Below are 13,381 nucleotides of genomic sequence, written 5' to 3'. Positions count from 1 at the left end.
ATGGTATGGTATGGTATGGTATGGTATGGTATAGTAGTAGTAGCTAGTATTTAGATTTAGTATTAGATACTAGTATTTAGTAGTATCTAGTGTCTAGTATCCTAAATTCTTTGTTATGAGGGATAGCTTTCTGGGATAGGAGAGGGGGAGGTGAAGGAAAATTGGGAAATCTATGTTATATAAAAAAACAAAGATATCAATTTAAAAAACCTATTTTTAAATAGTTAAGATCCTGTAACTCCTCTCCTCCCCCAATAAAATGTTAGCTAAGGGGGTACAGTGGAGAGAGCACCAGGCCTGGAGTCAAGAAGACCTGTGTTGAAATCTGGCCTTGGACACACTAGCTGTGTGACCCTGGGCAAGTCACTTAACCCTGTTTGCCTCAGTTTCCTCATCTGTAAAATGAGAAGGAAATGGCAAACCACTCCAGTATCTTTGCCAAGAAAATTTCCAACGGGTCATGAAGAGTCACACATAGCTGAAATGACTGAATAGTGAAAACAAAACCTTTAAAGTGTCCCCTCCCAGAGACATTTGTACTTAACAGAGGACTCTAGATGGCCCGGATAAATGGCCACTCTAACGGTGGCATTTTAGGCACTCGCTGTGTGGTTAGTAGAGGGGCAGAGGAGATGCTGCTGGAGAAATGGGGGGTGGGCTTTCTGTTGCTCTTCAGAATACACCACTCCTGTACCCTCTGGTACATCACTGGGGGCTGGGCCAGGCTGACTGCTGAAGGCTCAGCCTCCGGACCTGCCAAAGGCCTGAGCAGTCTGTTCCTGGTGGTCAGTGGCCGAGGTTTTCCTTCCGCCTGTTTGCGGCTGATATGTAAAAGGAAATCCTGATGGGTTCCTGTTTGGGGTGAACTGGCTGGGCGTTTGTGTGACTCTGTGTGTGTGTGTGTGTGTGTATGTGTGTGTCATTTTTAAGGCAGGCAACTTCCCCCTTATCCCCATTCTGGATCATCTGTGTCCTAGACAGTCTCCGGAGGTCCCACTGCCCACAATCCTTTCCCCCATTCTGAGGCTGCTGAGTCCCTGAAGTATTTGGCGATGCCCGGCCCTGGAAGGCCACGTCTCCTCTGGCTCCTGGCTCTCTGGCTGGCTGGTGTGGACCAGGGGAAGGGAGAAAAGGTGGGTTGGGTCCGGTTGGGTTTGAGCCTGGGATGAAGACTGGGGCCAGTGTTGGGGGGTAGAAATGATAGAGGCTCAGGGATTTGACCTCAGATGCAATGTCCTCTGGATGGAACAGAGACAAGAGAGAATGTCAGCCATTGGTAATTGTCCTGGGGAGCTTGAGATGAATTGGGAGGGGACCAAAAGGTGACAGGCCCTGAATGTGTTGGGGGGAGGGAAGATATAGTACCTGTCTCCTCTCCATCTTTGTGTCAGTCACCAAACTCTTGGACTGCTTTTTTGTTTCTCTGTCTCTGTCTCTGTCCTCCTTCCTTCTCTCCATGTCTGCATACATGAATTTTTGTGCATCTCTGTCTGTCTGGATGGAATCAGATCTTTGTGTTCATCTATCTGCTGTTCTCTGTCACTACATGACTGAGACCTGTGTTTCCTTCTGTCTCCCTGACTCTAGACCTCTCAATTCCAATTCAGTAAGCATATATTAAGCACCTACTGTGTACTCATTATCAGGGATATGATGGTGAAAAACAGCACATCCCCTGCCTACATGAAGCTTCAATTCCAAGAGGGGAGGTTTGACCCAGAAATAAGCAAGCTTTAAAATAGGATGTGATCACTGGGGTAAGGGAGAGAACCAGACCAATGGTGGAGGGAAATTTGAGGATGGATGGGTCACTTTTTCTCCCCGTTTCCTCATGTCTTTGTCTCTCTGTGTCCCTTTATCTCTGTCTCCCTTTCTCTATCTCCATCTGTACTGCTGTCCCCCTTTCTGTATTTCTGTCTTCCTTCCTCTACCTCCATCTGTATGTCTGTCTCCCTTTCTCTGCCTCTCTGTCTCTCTAACCTCATCTCACCACCTTCTGCCAGTTTGTGTATGTCTCTCTCTCCCTATGTCTCTCCTTGTCTCTTTCTGCCTCAGAGCTGCATAGCCTAAGTGTGAGTATGCCCACAGATTTCATGAAGCCCTCCCAGGCCTGTCAACTATCCACTAGTACTAGAGTCGACACTATTCCTGTTCCCTTAGAGTCCCCAGCATTGATGGGGCATTGACTGTGGACCTGATCCCCCAGGAGGGATGCAAAGTCAGTGAGCTTCCAGTGTCTCTCTAGCACTCAGGACTTGCTTGGTCCCTGCCTCTCCCTCCAGTCCCCAAAGACACTTTTCTCTGGTGACCAAGAGGACCATTGCCCAGCCCTTCTGATTGGGCTTGAACTAAGAAGTTCTTATTGGTCACTGTTCTGTCTGAGCATGTGTTTGTGTCCACATTTTCCTTCCCTCTGTGTGTGTCTCTCTCTGTCTCTGTCTCCATCTGTCCCTCTCTGTCTCTCTCCCTCTCTTGTGTCTGTCCCTCTCTCCTTTCTCTCTCTCTTTGTTTCTCTCTCTTTTTCTCTCTGTCTCTGTCTCTTTGTCTCTCTCTTCTCTGTCTCTCTCTGTCTGTCTCTTTTTCTCTCTGTCTCTGTCTCCATCTGTTACTCTCTATCTCCCTCTCTGTTTCTGTCTGTCTGTCCATCTCTCCTTTCTCTCTCTCTGTTTCTCTCTCTGTCTTTTCTTTTTCTCTCTGTCTCTGTCTCTCTCTTCTCTGTCTCTCTGTCTCTTTCTCTCTCTGTCTCCATCTGTCCCTCTCTGTCTCTCTCTCTGTTTCTGTCTGTCTGTCCACCTCTCCTTTCTCTCTCTCTTTGTTTCTCTGTCTCTGTCTTTCTGTCTCTGTGTGTGTCTCTCTTTTTCTCTCTGTCTCTGTCTCTCCAAGAAGACTTCAGTAATTCCCTCTATCAGCAATAGCTTTTCTCCTCTGACCTCTGTCACGTCTGAGTTGCATCTCTGTTTCACTCTGGAGTGTTGTATCATTTGTTTTTTTGTTTTTGTCTTAGCCTATGGGTTGTGAATTCTGTGAAAATAATATCCTTGTTATGCATCCTCTAATACCTTGTACAGTGTTCTGCACATAGGTGCTGAATATATGTTTGTTGAATAGATGAATGGATAAAAGAAAGAAAGGATGAATGCATGAATGAATGAGTTTGTTGAATGGCCTGTCAAGTGGCTGTTTCTCTCTCCCCCTGAATCTATGCAGCTCTGTCCCTGATTCTGGGTCTATGTATCTCTCTTTGTCCCTCTGTCTCTCTCTCTCTGAGCTATGGTATGTCTCTGTCTCTCTATGTCTGAGCCTCTGTCTTTACATGAAGTCCAAATCTCAGTTTCCCAATCTGGGCTTAGTACAGAGGAGATGCAAAGCTTCCTGGATGAGAGCTGACACCAGGTATAGCTGGCTTGGGGGTGGAATCTGAGGTTCTTTAAGAGAACAGCATAGCACATTTCTGCTCCAAAGTCCTTTCCCATCTGTCATATCCTAAAGCCTTAAGCACCCTTGTGGGATAGGCAGGCCAGTCAAGTGGGTTTGTCCCTATGTGACTGACATAAACAAGAGAAGCTGGGGCCCAGAGGGGGCAAGGGAGACTTGTCAGAGTCACTTGAAGAGCCAAGACTAGCACCCTAATTCTCCAGATTCTTGCAGTCCAGGAGGAACAGATTCAGGCCCTGCCCTCAGGATGGGGGGAGTGGAGAATCTGTTGGGGTATGTATGGAAAAAGCAAGAAGCAAATACACAGATTTCTGCCAGAGATCAAAATGAGGCAGGATAGAGTTCATTAGGAACAACTGGGCCTTCAGTAGACTGAGAGGAGTGCCATCTACATGGGCTGGGGAATGGTATCACTAGGGTTGGGCACCTGGGACTTTGCCCCAGAGCACCTGAATTCAGGGAGTGTTTCCTCCCTTTAATGGATCTCCAATCCACTATCCCCCATCCTGAGGTCCTCTGGTCCCATTCCACTCAGCACCACACTAAGTTTCTTGCCTTTCCCCTGGGGTCTGCTATCCCCTACCACCCTGGACCTGCCTGTCCCACTACTCTCCTTCCCCCTAGGAGTTGAGGATTGAGAGCCAGGCATCATTAACTATGTAACAGTGACTGGGGCCATACCCTCTGAAGGACAGGCTACCCCCTCTCCTGGTGAAACTACACCTGTCTGGGACTGACAATCCTCTTTACCTCCTCAATGATTTTCCTCCAAACAAATGCCATGGCCACTGGCCTTGGGGTGACCTAGAAGGATCCCTGTCTACTACAACTGCCACCACTCAACTGAATGTGCTTCAAGTGCTGGAATTCCTAGTTATGGTTCTGGATTCAGATACAGTTAATCAAAAAAGGCTTCTGAAAAAGGTAGCAATGGGTCTCAAAAGTGTCAAACTCTCAGCCAACAGGCTATGTGGAGCCCCAAAACTCCTAAGTATGGACTGATCCAGATTATAATGTAGATGGAGAAATGTTTAGTAAAATAAGCAAAGATACAACACAACATAGATAATATTAATTTGTGGTTTTCTAAGCCAATATGACATTTGAGTTTGATGCCACTGGCCATATTTTGAAGGCAGGAAAATGTGCAGATTGAGGGAGCAAAGGGGTCTGAGCAGGGAAGTTGGTGACCTTAGGGCATCTTGCTCTAGGCTCTTGGCCCCAAGATTTCTTTTTATATCTACCCTTGCCTCCCAAGTTTTCCTGACTTAAAGTTAAAGGAACTTAGTCTGACCCTGGACTAGTCTCTTTTACCCACCCCCCCCTTTCCCATCTGCCCTTCTCTTACAATAGTTGACTGCGGTGGGAGATGGGGGGAGGTGTTAAGTGAAGGACAGCTGTTGCCACATCCCTTCTAGGAATAGGACTGGAGATCTTTTCCCTAGCACAAGACTTATCCAAATTGAGGACTCAGCTCTCTCCCCCGGGTGGGGCTTCCTTAATCAGTCACCACAAGGCTACAAACCAAAAATCACATGCCTGTGTAGTCAGAGCTCACACTAAGCCCCTCTGAACTTACACTTGGCCACTTGGTCTACCCTTCAGTGGATGCACCTGCACACAGACACAGACACACACAATGGCCCTCATATTCTTATTGTCACTTTAGGTCATAGGTTCAACAGCTCATAGATTTAGAGCTAAAGCCTTCATAGATCATTTTAGGCCAATGGTACCAAGACCCAGTAGAAATGGAGGAATCAAACTCCATAAAGATCTCTGCTGGCTGCATATTGACTTAGAAAACCCATATTAACATCATCTATGTTCCACTGACATTTTTATTTATTTTTTGTTAAATATTTTAATCTTGTTTGGGGATGAATCCTAGAGTATTGCAAGTCTGACACCTCTGATCTAGTCCAGTAGAATGAGAACCCATATTGGACAGGAGGAGGAATTAGGGGAAGCAGTCCATCTATCTACATATAAGGGAATTCAGATCCAGAGACATTAAGTGAATTATCCCAAGAGTCACATAGAAAGCAAGCAGCAGAGCCAGGATCCAAATCCAGATCCACTGACTCTAAACTCAGTACTCTTTCCCCACTATGAAGGCTATTTGTTTCTTACTAGGAATTTTATTTATAATTAGACCACTGAGGTATTTTGGTTAGGTTACCTGGTCTATACAGCCTGGTTTCAGTCACACTTGTGGTTAATTGAAAAAGAATCCAATGATGTTCCACTCAATCACATACCTATTTACAAAAATGGTATTATGTTAAAGCAGTAATATAGAATAATATTAAATAACATCTGGCATTATTTTTAAAATTCTAAATTTAGTCACCATTAACATTAAATGACATTGTAGTCTGAAGGGGAAATATTTTTGGAGCAAAATTTAAAGAAACAAATGCATAGCTTCTTAGGGGGAACAGGGAAAGGCATAATGAGGTAGTGAAAAGAGACCTAAATTGAGGGTCAGGACACCTAGGTTCTTATCCCACCTCTGCCCCTGACATTACTCTGTGACTGTAAACAACTAATTTTCCTTCTTTAGGCCTCAATTCCCACTCTGTAAAATGAAATTGTTTCAATAGATGGTCTCTAAAGCCCCCAGTAGCTCTGACTTTTTCTGCCTATGATTGTAGGTGGGAATATGAGAGTGCATTGGGCTCTTAGACCTTTCACTCCTCACTCTCTACCTCCTCTATAGGTCCAGTCCAAACACTGCAATATGAAGACAAAGTTCCTCACAAATTCTCAGTGTACCTCATGTGCGGCTTTTAAGAGTCGGAGCTGCCCAGCAGGCTGGACCAAGAATTGGGAGAAAGACCCCCAGGAATGCAGGTATTAAATCCTGCGACTGGGAAGTCCCAGGCAGGACAGAGAGGAAATTTCCAGGGGCAGTGTATGGTTGGGAGGGTCTTAAGGAAAAACTTGGGAAAGGTACAGCTGGTGGGGTGGAGAAAAAGGAACAATTATCTGAAGGTGGGGATATGCCCAAGAGGAAGATGGAAGGGAAATTAATGCTAAAAGCCTCAGATGAACAGGATAAGTTTTGTGGAGACATCAAAAAGCCCCAGTCGACAGAGAAACACATCCTTTCGTCCATATCCTCCCAGATCTTCTTCCTCCTCTCTAAAGTGGGTCCTGAGCGCCTGAGGTTTCAGGCCTCCGCTATTTGTTACCCCAAGGAAGGGGCTTTTAGAGCAGGACCTCCATTACTGATGCCTTTCTTGTCTCAGTTACACTGTGACTCTGGGAGAGAACAACATCTTGATGTCTGGCTGCAGCCAGACCTGCTGGAAAGAGGTGGAAGAGAAGGCCTGCTGTCCTGGGTACTGGGGCTCTGAGTGCTATGGTATGGGGCAGGGACCAATGGGAACATTGCAAACTTTTTACCTTGGGGGTGGGCCCCAGATCTACCAGCTCAGTTCCCCTACAACAAAGGGGCCATGACCACACAAGGCCATCTTACAACTGGCTCCTCATGGTGGGTTCTTATGAATTCCATCAGATGTAGGAGGTACCTTCAAACCACCTCCCCAGGAGGGAGAGAGGGGTGGATGGACCCTTGGCACCCACTGAAGCCCAAAGGTGTCTGTCTCTGGCTCATCTCTGTTAGAGTGACAGGAGGCCTGAGTTGGGGGCCTGGCATCTTCTAGGGCTGGATGCTGAGCCCTACTGACCCTGCTGATTCTTCACAGAGTGTCCTGGGGGAGCCAGTAAACCCTGTAATGGTCATGGTACCTGCCTGGATGGGATTGGTCAGAATGGGACATGTGTGTGTGAGGTGAGAGGCTGTGGGATGGGCACTGAGGGACTGCTGGGAGTCAGCCCCTAGGATGGGACCATGGTGAAGCAAGAGTGAAAGGAAGCCTTAGAGCCCTGGGGAAGCAAAGGGAGAACCTCTCAACTAGCCAGTGCGCTACATCTCTCCCCAGGAAGGATATGGTGGCTTTGCCTGCCAGGAGTGCAAAGATGGGAGTTCATTTGGTTCTGACTGCAAGTCAGGTAAGGGGGCAGGGGTTAGAGAGAGCAGGTGTTAAAGAGATGTAGACCAGGGGACAGAGACTGAGGCCGGCAGGAGGGAGAGAAAGGCAGAAAGACAGGGAGACAGAGAGACAGAGATAAGGATGCAGACCAAGAAAAACCACTGGACACAGAGACATGCTCAGAGATACAGAGAAAAAGGCAGAGGCAGAAAGAGACATATAGAGAAACAGACACCTACAGAGAGTGACAGAGAGGCAGAGACAGACACAGAGAGACAGAGACAGACAAAAACATAAACAGAGACCCACAGAGAGTGACAGAGAGGTGGAGAGACAGGCAAGAGTACACAGACCAGGAGAAACCGTCAGACACAGGGATCAAAGTAAAGACAATCTGAGATCCATGTAAAAAGACAGAGGGAAAGGGGATGAAAGTAAAAGACAGAAAGAAAAACTTGAGAGACTTCTCCTCCAGCTAAACCCTATTAAATCTGTGGTTACCTATTCACACCCCTCTAACCTACCCATGATCCACTGGGAGAAGGTCTTTCTCTATTTTCCTGCTAGGGCCACCTCCTGGCCCCACCATGCCTTAATGGGGATGGAGTCCTGCTTTTTTATTTTCAAAGGGTGCAGAGCCCCTGGGTGTCCCTGGTGGAGATGGGGGTGGGGGAGGTGTGTGTAAAAGTGACCAGGCCTGATCCTGGGGAATGGCCTTCTCTTTGTTACAGTGTGTACCTGTGTCCATGGGGTGTGCAAGAATGGGCCCCAAGGTGATGGGAGCTGTCTCTGCTTTGCTGGTTACACTGGCCGCCATTGTGACCAGGGTGAGTGGCCTAGGCCAGGAGACATTTTCAGGGCAGAGGGTGGCCACAGACATGGAGGAAGATGGAATAGCAAGTGGGGACCATGGGTCAGTTCTCAGTAATTCACAAGCAGCCTAATTCTTTCCTGCCTGATAGGCCCCACCAGAACCTTAGGGCTAGAAGGGAGTTTAGAGATCACTGAGACCAACCTCCCCCTCCTCCTGCACACCCCTCCCCACATTATGGAGGAGGAAACTGAGGCTCAAAGGGAGGGGATGTTTTGCCCAAGTTGACACAATGAGTCAGTGTCAGAGTTAGGACTAGGAGCCAGGGCTCCTGACCGGCCCCTCTACTACTCTGCCCTGTTCTTCTGCTCTGCTTCCAGAAGTGCCTGCTTGCAAGGACTTGGCCTGCCCAAAGAACTCACAGTGTGTGGTCACAGACTCTAGGGTACCCAGCTGCAAGTGCCTTCCTGGCTACCAGCTCCAGGACGGCAAATGCCAAGGTAAGCCCCTAGAACCATCTAGCCCTAGACTCTCATGGCCCCAGAGAAGCCCTGGCTCCTTAAAAAAGGAGAAGCCCCCCCAATGCTCTACACCCCAACATGGGCCAACCCTCACCTATGTATGCACATTTAGACAGACAAACTGTGAAAATGGGGAAATTTGACTTCAGTGCCCTCAGCCTCTCCTTTCTATACCCTCCCTTCCCTTTCTCATAATCCTCTTCTCAAACTGAAAAAGGATCCTACTCAGTAATTTACATGTTAGTATGAATTCATCTCCAATTAGGTGCTGCCCTGGTTTCCTCAAAAACACCATCTTCATTAAAGGGATTCATGAATTCAGCAACTGGTCAGGGAAGGAAGGCCCTGAAATCACATGCCTGTGTCACATCATCTCCTGTAGGGACAACCAAGGGTTCTAACCAGCCAAACAGATGACTGAGAATTCATAGACTGTCTGATTCATTCATTCATCCCATGCATGCATGCATCCATCAAATGTGTATTTACTGTCTACAGACTTGCTGCTAATATCCCAGCTGGCCTCCCCACTGTATATAGGACAGGTTAACCCCAGCTTCCCTTCCTAATATTCATGGCCACTCTTCTTCGATTTTTCAGCCCAAGATCCCTGTTCTTCCTTTTCCTGCTCTCCTTTTGCTACATGCTCAGCCCTAGAGGATGGAGACTTTGAATGCCAGTGCAAGGCTGGTTACCATGGTGATGGGAAGTTCTGCCAACCCCTGGATCCCTGCACTTCCAACTATGGTGGTTGCCCCAGTGACACCACCCAATGCCTATACGTGAAGCCAGGAGAGGTGACCAAGTGCTCCTAGCCAGGGATACTGGACGAGGGCAGAACTGGGAAGGAGGGGGCTCCTCCTTCCTCTTCATGCTGGGATGGCTCTAGGATGCCAGACTAACCTAAATCCCGTGTCTGGGACTCAGGCTCCAGAGTCCTGTGGGAGCCAGCCTGGGGCGGGAGTGGGGAGAACTGAAGAAGGGGCAGCGGGTGGCTCATCCTTCCCTTGCCCCATTCCAACAGAGGGTTTCTGCTCCTCCCCTGGCTCCCCAGGCCACCTGCACCTGTAAACCAGGCCTGGTCAGGATTAGCTTCAACATCTCAGAAGGCTGCATGCCTATCTCCACTCCCTGCCATCACTTCTTCTGTGACGCTTCAGCTACTTGCCAGGTGGATGAGCAAGGGAAGGCCAAGTGAGTATATGACCGTGTGAGTGAGCGAGCATATGGGACGGTGGGACTGGGCGTGCCCCTGTGTATGAACACGGTGGCGATGCATGGGGGCGAGTGGTAACGTCTTAGTCAGCGGTTACGATGGAAGAGTCGGGGGGACTCTGGAGGGTCTGGGGGAGCATGTGACTGATTCTCTGCATGAGTGTAAGTGAGAGGCATCTTCAGCTAGGGGAAGGAGCAACCTTGTCACTTAATCCCCATGAGTCTCACTGTTTTTATTTGCAAAGCAAGGCAGCAAAAAGAAAGTATATTACATGAAATCTCAGGTCTCTTCCAGCTCTAAGGCCTAGTACTGTGGGTAAGGCGTGTACATGCGAAGGTCAGTTTCATTTCATTGCACTAAACAATTGAGCACCTACTGAGCTCTAGAGATAGAAAAATGAAAAAAAATAATTACTGGTGAATGCGAAGGGGCAGAGAGGGACGGACACAATATGTTGCATCATAGATAAGCATACAAGGCAGCTCGAGGGCCACGGTGGGTAGAGTGTTAGGTCTGGAGTTAAGGAGTATGTATTTTAGAGTAGGCAACAGGGTGCGGCAGATAGAGGGCCAGGCTTGGAGTCAGGAGAATCTGGTATTGAATACTGCCTCAGCTACTCCCTAGTTGTGTAACTAGCCTGAGTTCTCCTCTATAAAATGGGGATAATAATAGCATCTACCCCACAGGGTTGTTGCAAGGATCAAATGCGATAATAATGTATGGGGGAAAAAAGCTTTTCAAAGATGATGCATAAATGCTAGCAATTATTATAATTCTTATCATTATCCCAGAGTCAATAGAGAACCAAAGGTTTTGATCAGAGGAGTCACACAATCAGGCCTTAGGAAGACCATGTTGGTAGTTGGGCACAGGATAGATTGAAAAGGGGAGAGCAAAGTTAAAGAGATGAGATAGAAGTTTACAACAGTAAATTGCCTACAACAGTAGTCCAGGGTGATGATGGTCAGTGAGTGTAAGGGGACAGGTGTGAGAGGTATTGTAGAGTCACAAGACTTCCCCAATGATTGGATATCGGGGGGAAGGGAGAGGAAAGAGTCAAAGATGACCTTGGAATTTTGAGCCCGAATGTCTAGGAGGAGGAGGATACCATGAACAGAAATAAGGAAGGGGCAAATTAAGAGGAGAAGTCAATGAGTTCTGCTTTGGACATGTAGAGTGTGAGACCTGGGTGAGACGTTCATGTAGGTCAGGAGGTCCTATGGAGAGATTGGAGCAGGGATAGATTTGGGGACCATCTGCATTGAGGTGGTAATGCAAACCAGTGGAGTGGATGAGATAGACAGAATGTCAATAAATAGGTTCTTTTTCTAAGAGAAGAAATAAGGGGCAGTGCCTTGGGGAAAGCCCTCCCCACGCAACACAGGTAGGAGACAGGAGTAGCATAAACCAGAAAGTGCAATTGAGAAGGATCAGACAGATAGGGGACAACCAGTTGTGTTCACCATCATGGCAGTCCAAAGAGAAGAGAAGATATTCAGAAGAAGGAGGTAGTCAAGAGTAGTAAATGCTTCAGAGAAGGCAAGGAAACCTAGGATCAGAAGAGCCTAGATGGTTTGGCAATGAAGTCCTAACTGGTAACTTTGAGAGACCAGTGTCAGCAAAATAGTCACAATGAAAAATAATTTGAAAGGGTGAGTGAGGGGGTGATGCGGAAGCAAGGGCATCAAGTATAGACTATTCTTCCTGGAAATTTAGCCTTTCCTAGAAGAGGAAGAGAGAAAGAGGATGAAATGTAAGAGGGGTGGATGAAGGGGTCAAGAGGAAGTTTTTTAGATTGGGAAAGACCAGAGCATGTTTGTGGTTTGAGAGGAATGGGCCAGTAAAGGGATGCATGAGAAAGGGGGATTGATTGACAAAGTAGGATGGATCATGGAGGGAAGAGGGAGAGGTGCAATTGAAGGCATAGGTGCTGGAAAGGTCACCCTCATCCTCTGAGTCAAGCTCTGTATTTTAGCCAAATAGGTCTATTGTCCTTCCTCAAACCCAATATCCCATCTCCCATCTCTGCCTTTGCACTGGATGCTCCCCATGTTTGCAATGTTCTCCCTCCTCACTTTAACCTGACTTTCCTCAAGTTTTGGTTCAAGCCCTACCTTCAGCAGGAGGCTTTTCCTGCTCCCCCTAGCTACTAGTGCCTTCTCCTCTGAGATTACCTTCTATCAACACTGTACCCATCTTGGATTTACCAAGTAGCTTGCATGTTGTTTTCTCCATTAGAATATGAGTTTCTTTAGGTTTTGCCTTCTTTTGTTTACTCAGTGCTTAGCATAGTGCCTGACACATAGTAAGTGTTTAATAAATGCTTGTAAACTGACTATCACTTGAGAGGAGGATTAGACTTCTGCATGACTCCAGAAGACAGAATTAGGAGCAATGGATAGAAGTTGTAGAGGCAGATTTTGACTAATAGAAGAAAAGCAATTAGAGACATACAAAATTGGAATGAGTCTCAGCAGGTAGAGAGAGACCTCATCACTGGAGGTCTTCACAGATAGGCTGTTTATCAGGGATATCACTCGCTCAATTGTGGGTCAGACTGGATGGACTGAAGATCCTTGCAAATCTGAGGCTCTGTGATTGTGGAGGGAGATGAGGAGATTGGGAAGTAGGGATGAGGAAATGCCAGCTGTTCAAGGCCAAATGAGCCAATGGAGTCATGGCTGAACCTGGGCAGGGAGGGGGAGGCAGCTGCTCATTTAGATGTGTTTGTAGGAGCATCAGGAACCAAATAGCATTTATCAGGTGCTCTGTTCTGGGTAGCGGTGGTTGAGGTGCTTTTAGGTTCCCAAGGGTAGTCCTCTTCCCTGCTGTCTTCCAGCTTCTTGATAATAAAGTAGCATTTGTGAAGTGCCTAGAAAAAAAGATGAAAATGAAGCTTTCCCAACCCCTGAGGAGTTTATATTCTACTGAGGGAGACAATATGTATGCATGTGTGTGTATAATATGTGTGTGTGTGTGTGTGGAGAGAGGATATATTAAAAAAAACACAAGACCTTCTGAACAGAGAAATGATGGACATGAAACACAGAAAGAGACAGGACATGGCCATTGTATCTACTTCTTTTGACAACTCTTGTTTGTTGCGAAATGGTCTTCCTTCCTTCCTTTCTCTTCTTTCTTTCTTTCTTTCTTTCTTTCTTTCTTTCTTTCTTTCTTTCTTTCTTTCTTTCTTTCTTTCTTTCTTTCTTTCTTTCTCTTTCTTTCTTCCTTTTTCCTTTCTTTCTTCCTTCCTTCCTTCCTTCCTTCCTTCCTTTCTTTCTTTCTTTCTTTCTTTCTTTCTTTCTTTCTTTCTTTCTTTCTTTCTTTCTTTCTTTCTTTCTTTCTTTCTTTCTTTCTTTCTTTCTTTCTTTCTTTCTTTCTTTCTTTCTGTTTA

At 46.8% G+C, this 13,381-nt stretch overlaps 1 protein-coding gene across 1 annotated transcript in view; it reads left to right on the top strand.

Moving 5' to 3' along the window:
- Nucleotides 1-913: 913 nt before the first annotated feature.
- Nucleotides 914-13,381, top strand: part of STAB1 (stabilin 1) — a 60,208-nt gene continuing 47,740 nt past the window's right edge. Inside the window, exons 1-9 of the mRNA XM_069095550.1 lie at nucleotides 914-1,133; nucleotides 6,158-6,291; nucleotides 6,690-6,805; nucleotides 7,152-7,237; nucleotides 7,389-7,458; nucleotides 8,171-8,266; nucleotides 8,631-8,750; nucleotides 9,372-9,568; nucleotides 9,826-9,965. Of these exons, the coding sequence (XP_068951651.1) occupies nucleotides 1,053-1,133; nucleotides 6,158-6,291; nucleotides 6,690-6,805; nucleotides 7,152-7,237; nucleotides 7,389-7,458; nucleotides 8,171-8,266; nucleotides 8,631-8,750; nucleotides 9,372-9,568; nucleotides 9,826-9,965 (1,040 nt within the window). The 5' untranslated portion in view covers nucleotides 914-1,052. The remainder of the gene's footprint in view (nucleotides 1,134-6,157; nucleotides 6,292-6,689; nucleotides 6,806-7,151; nucleotides 7,238-7,388; nucleotides 7,459-8,170; nucleotides 8,267-8,630; nucleotides 8,751-9,371; nucleotides 9,569-9,825; nucleotides 9,966-13,381) is intronic.

The sequence above is a fragment of the Petaurus breviceps genome, unplaced genomic scaffold (assembly GCF_028583685.1).
Source record: "Petaurus breviceps papuanus isolate PSGF00001 unplaced genomic scaffold, PetGlider_PUasm1.0 227, whole genome shotgun sequence".
NCBI classification, from domain to species: Eukaryota; Metazoa; Chordata; class Mammalia; order Diprotodontia; family Petauridae; genus Petaurus; species Petaurus breviceps.
Note: the sequence above shows the minus strand (reverse complement) of the source record. Positions and strands in the feature narration are given on the sequence as shown.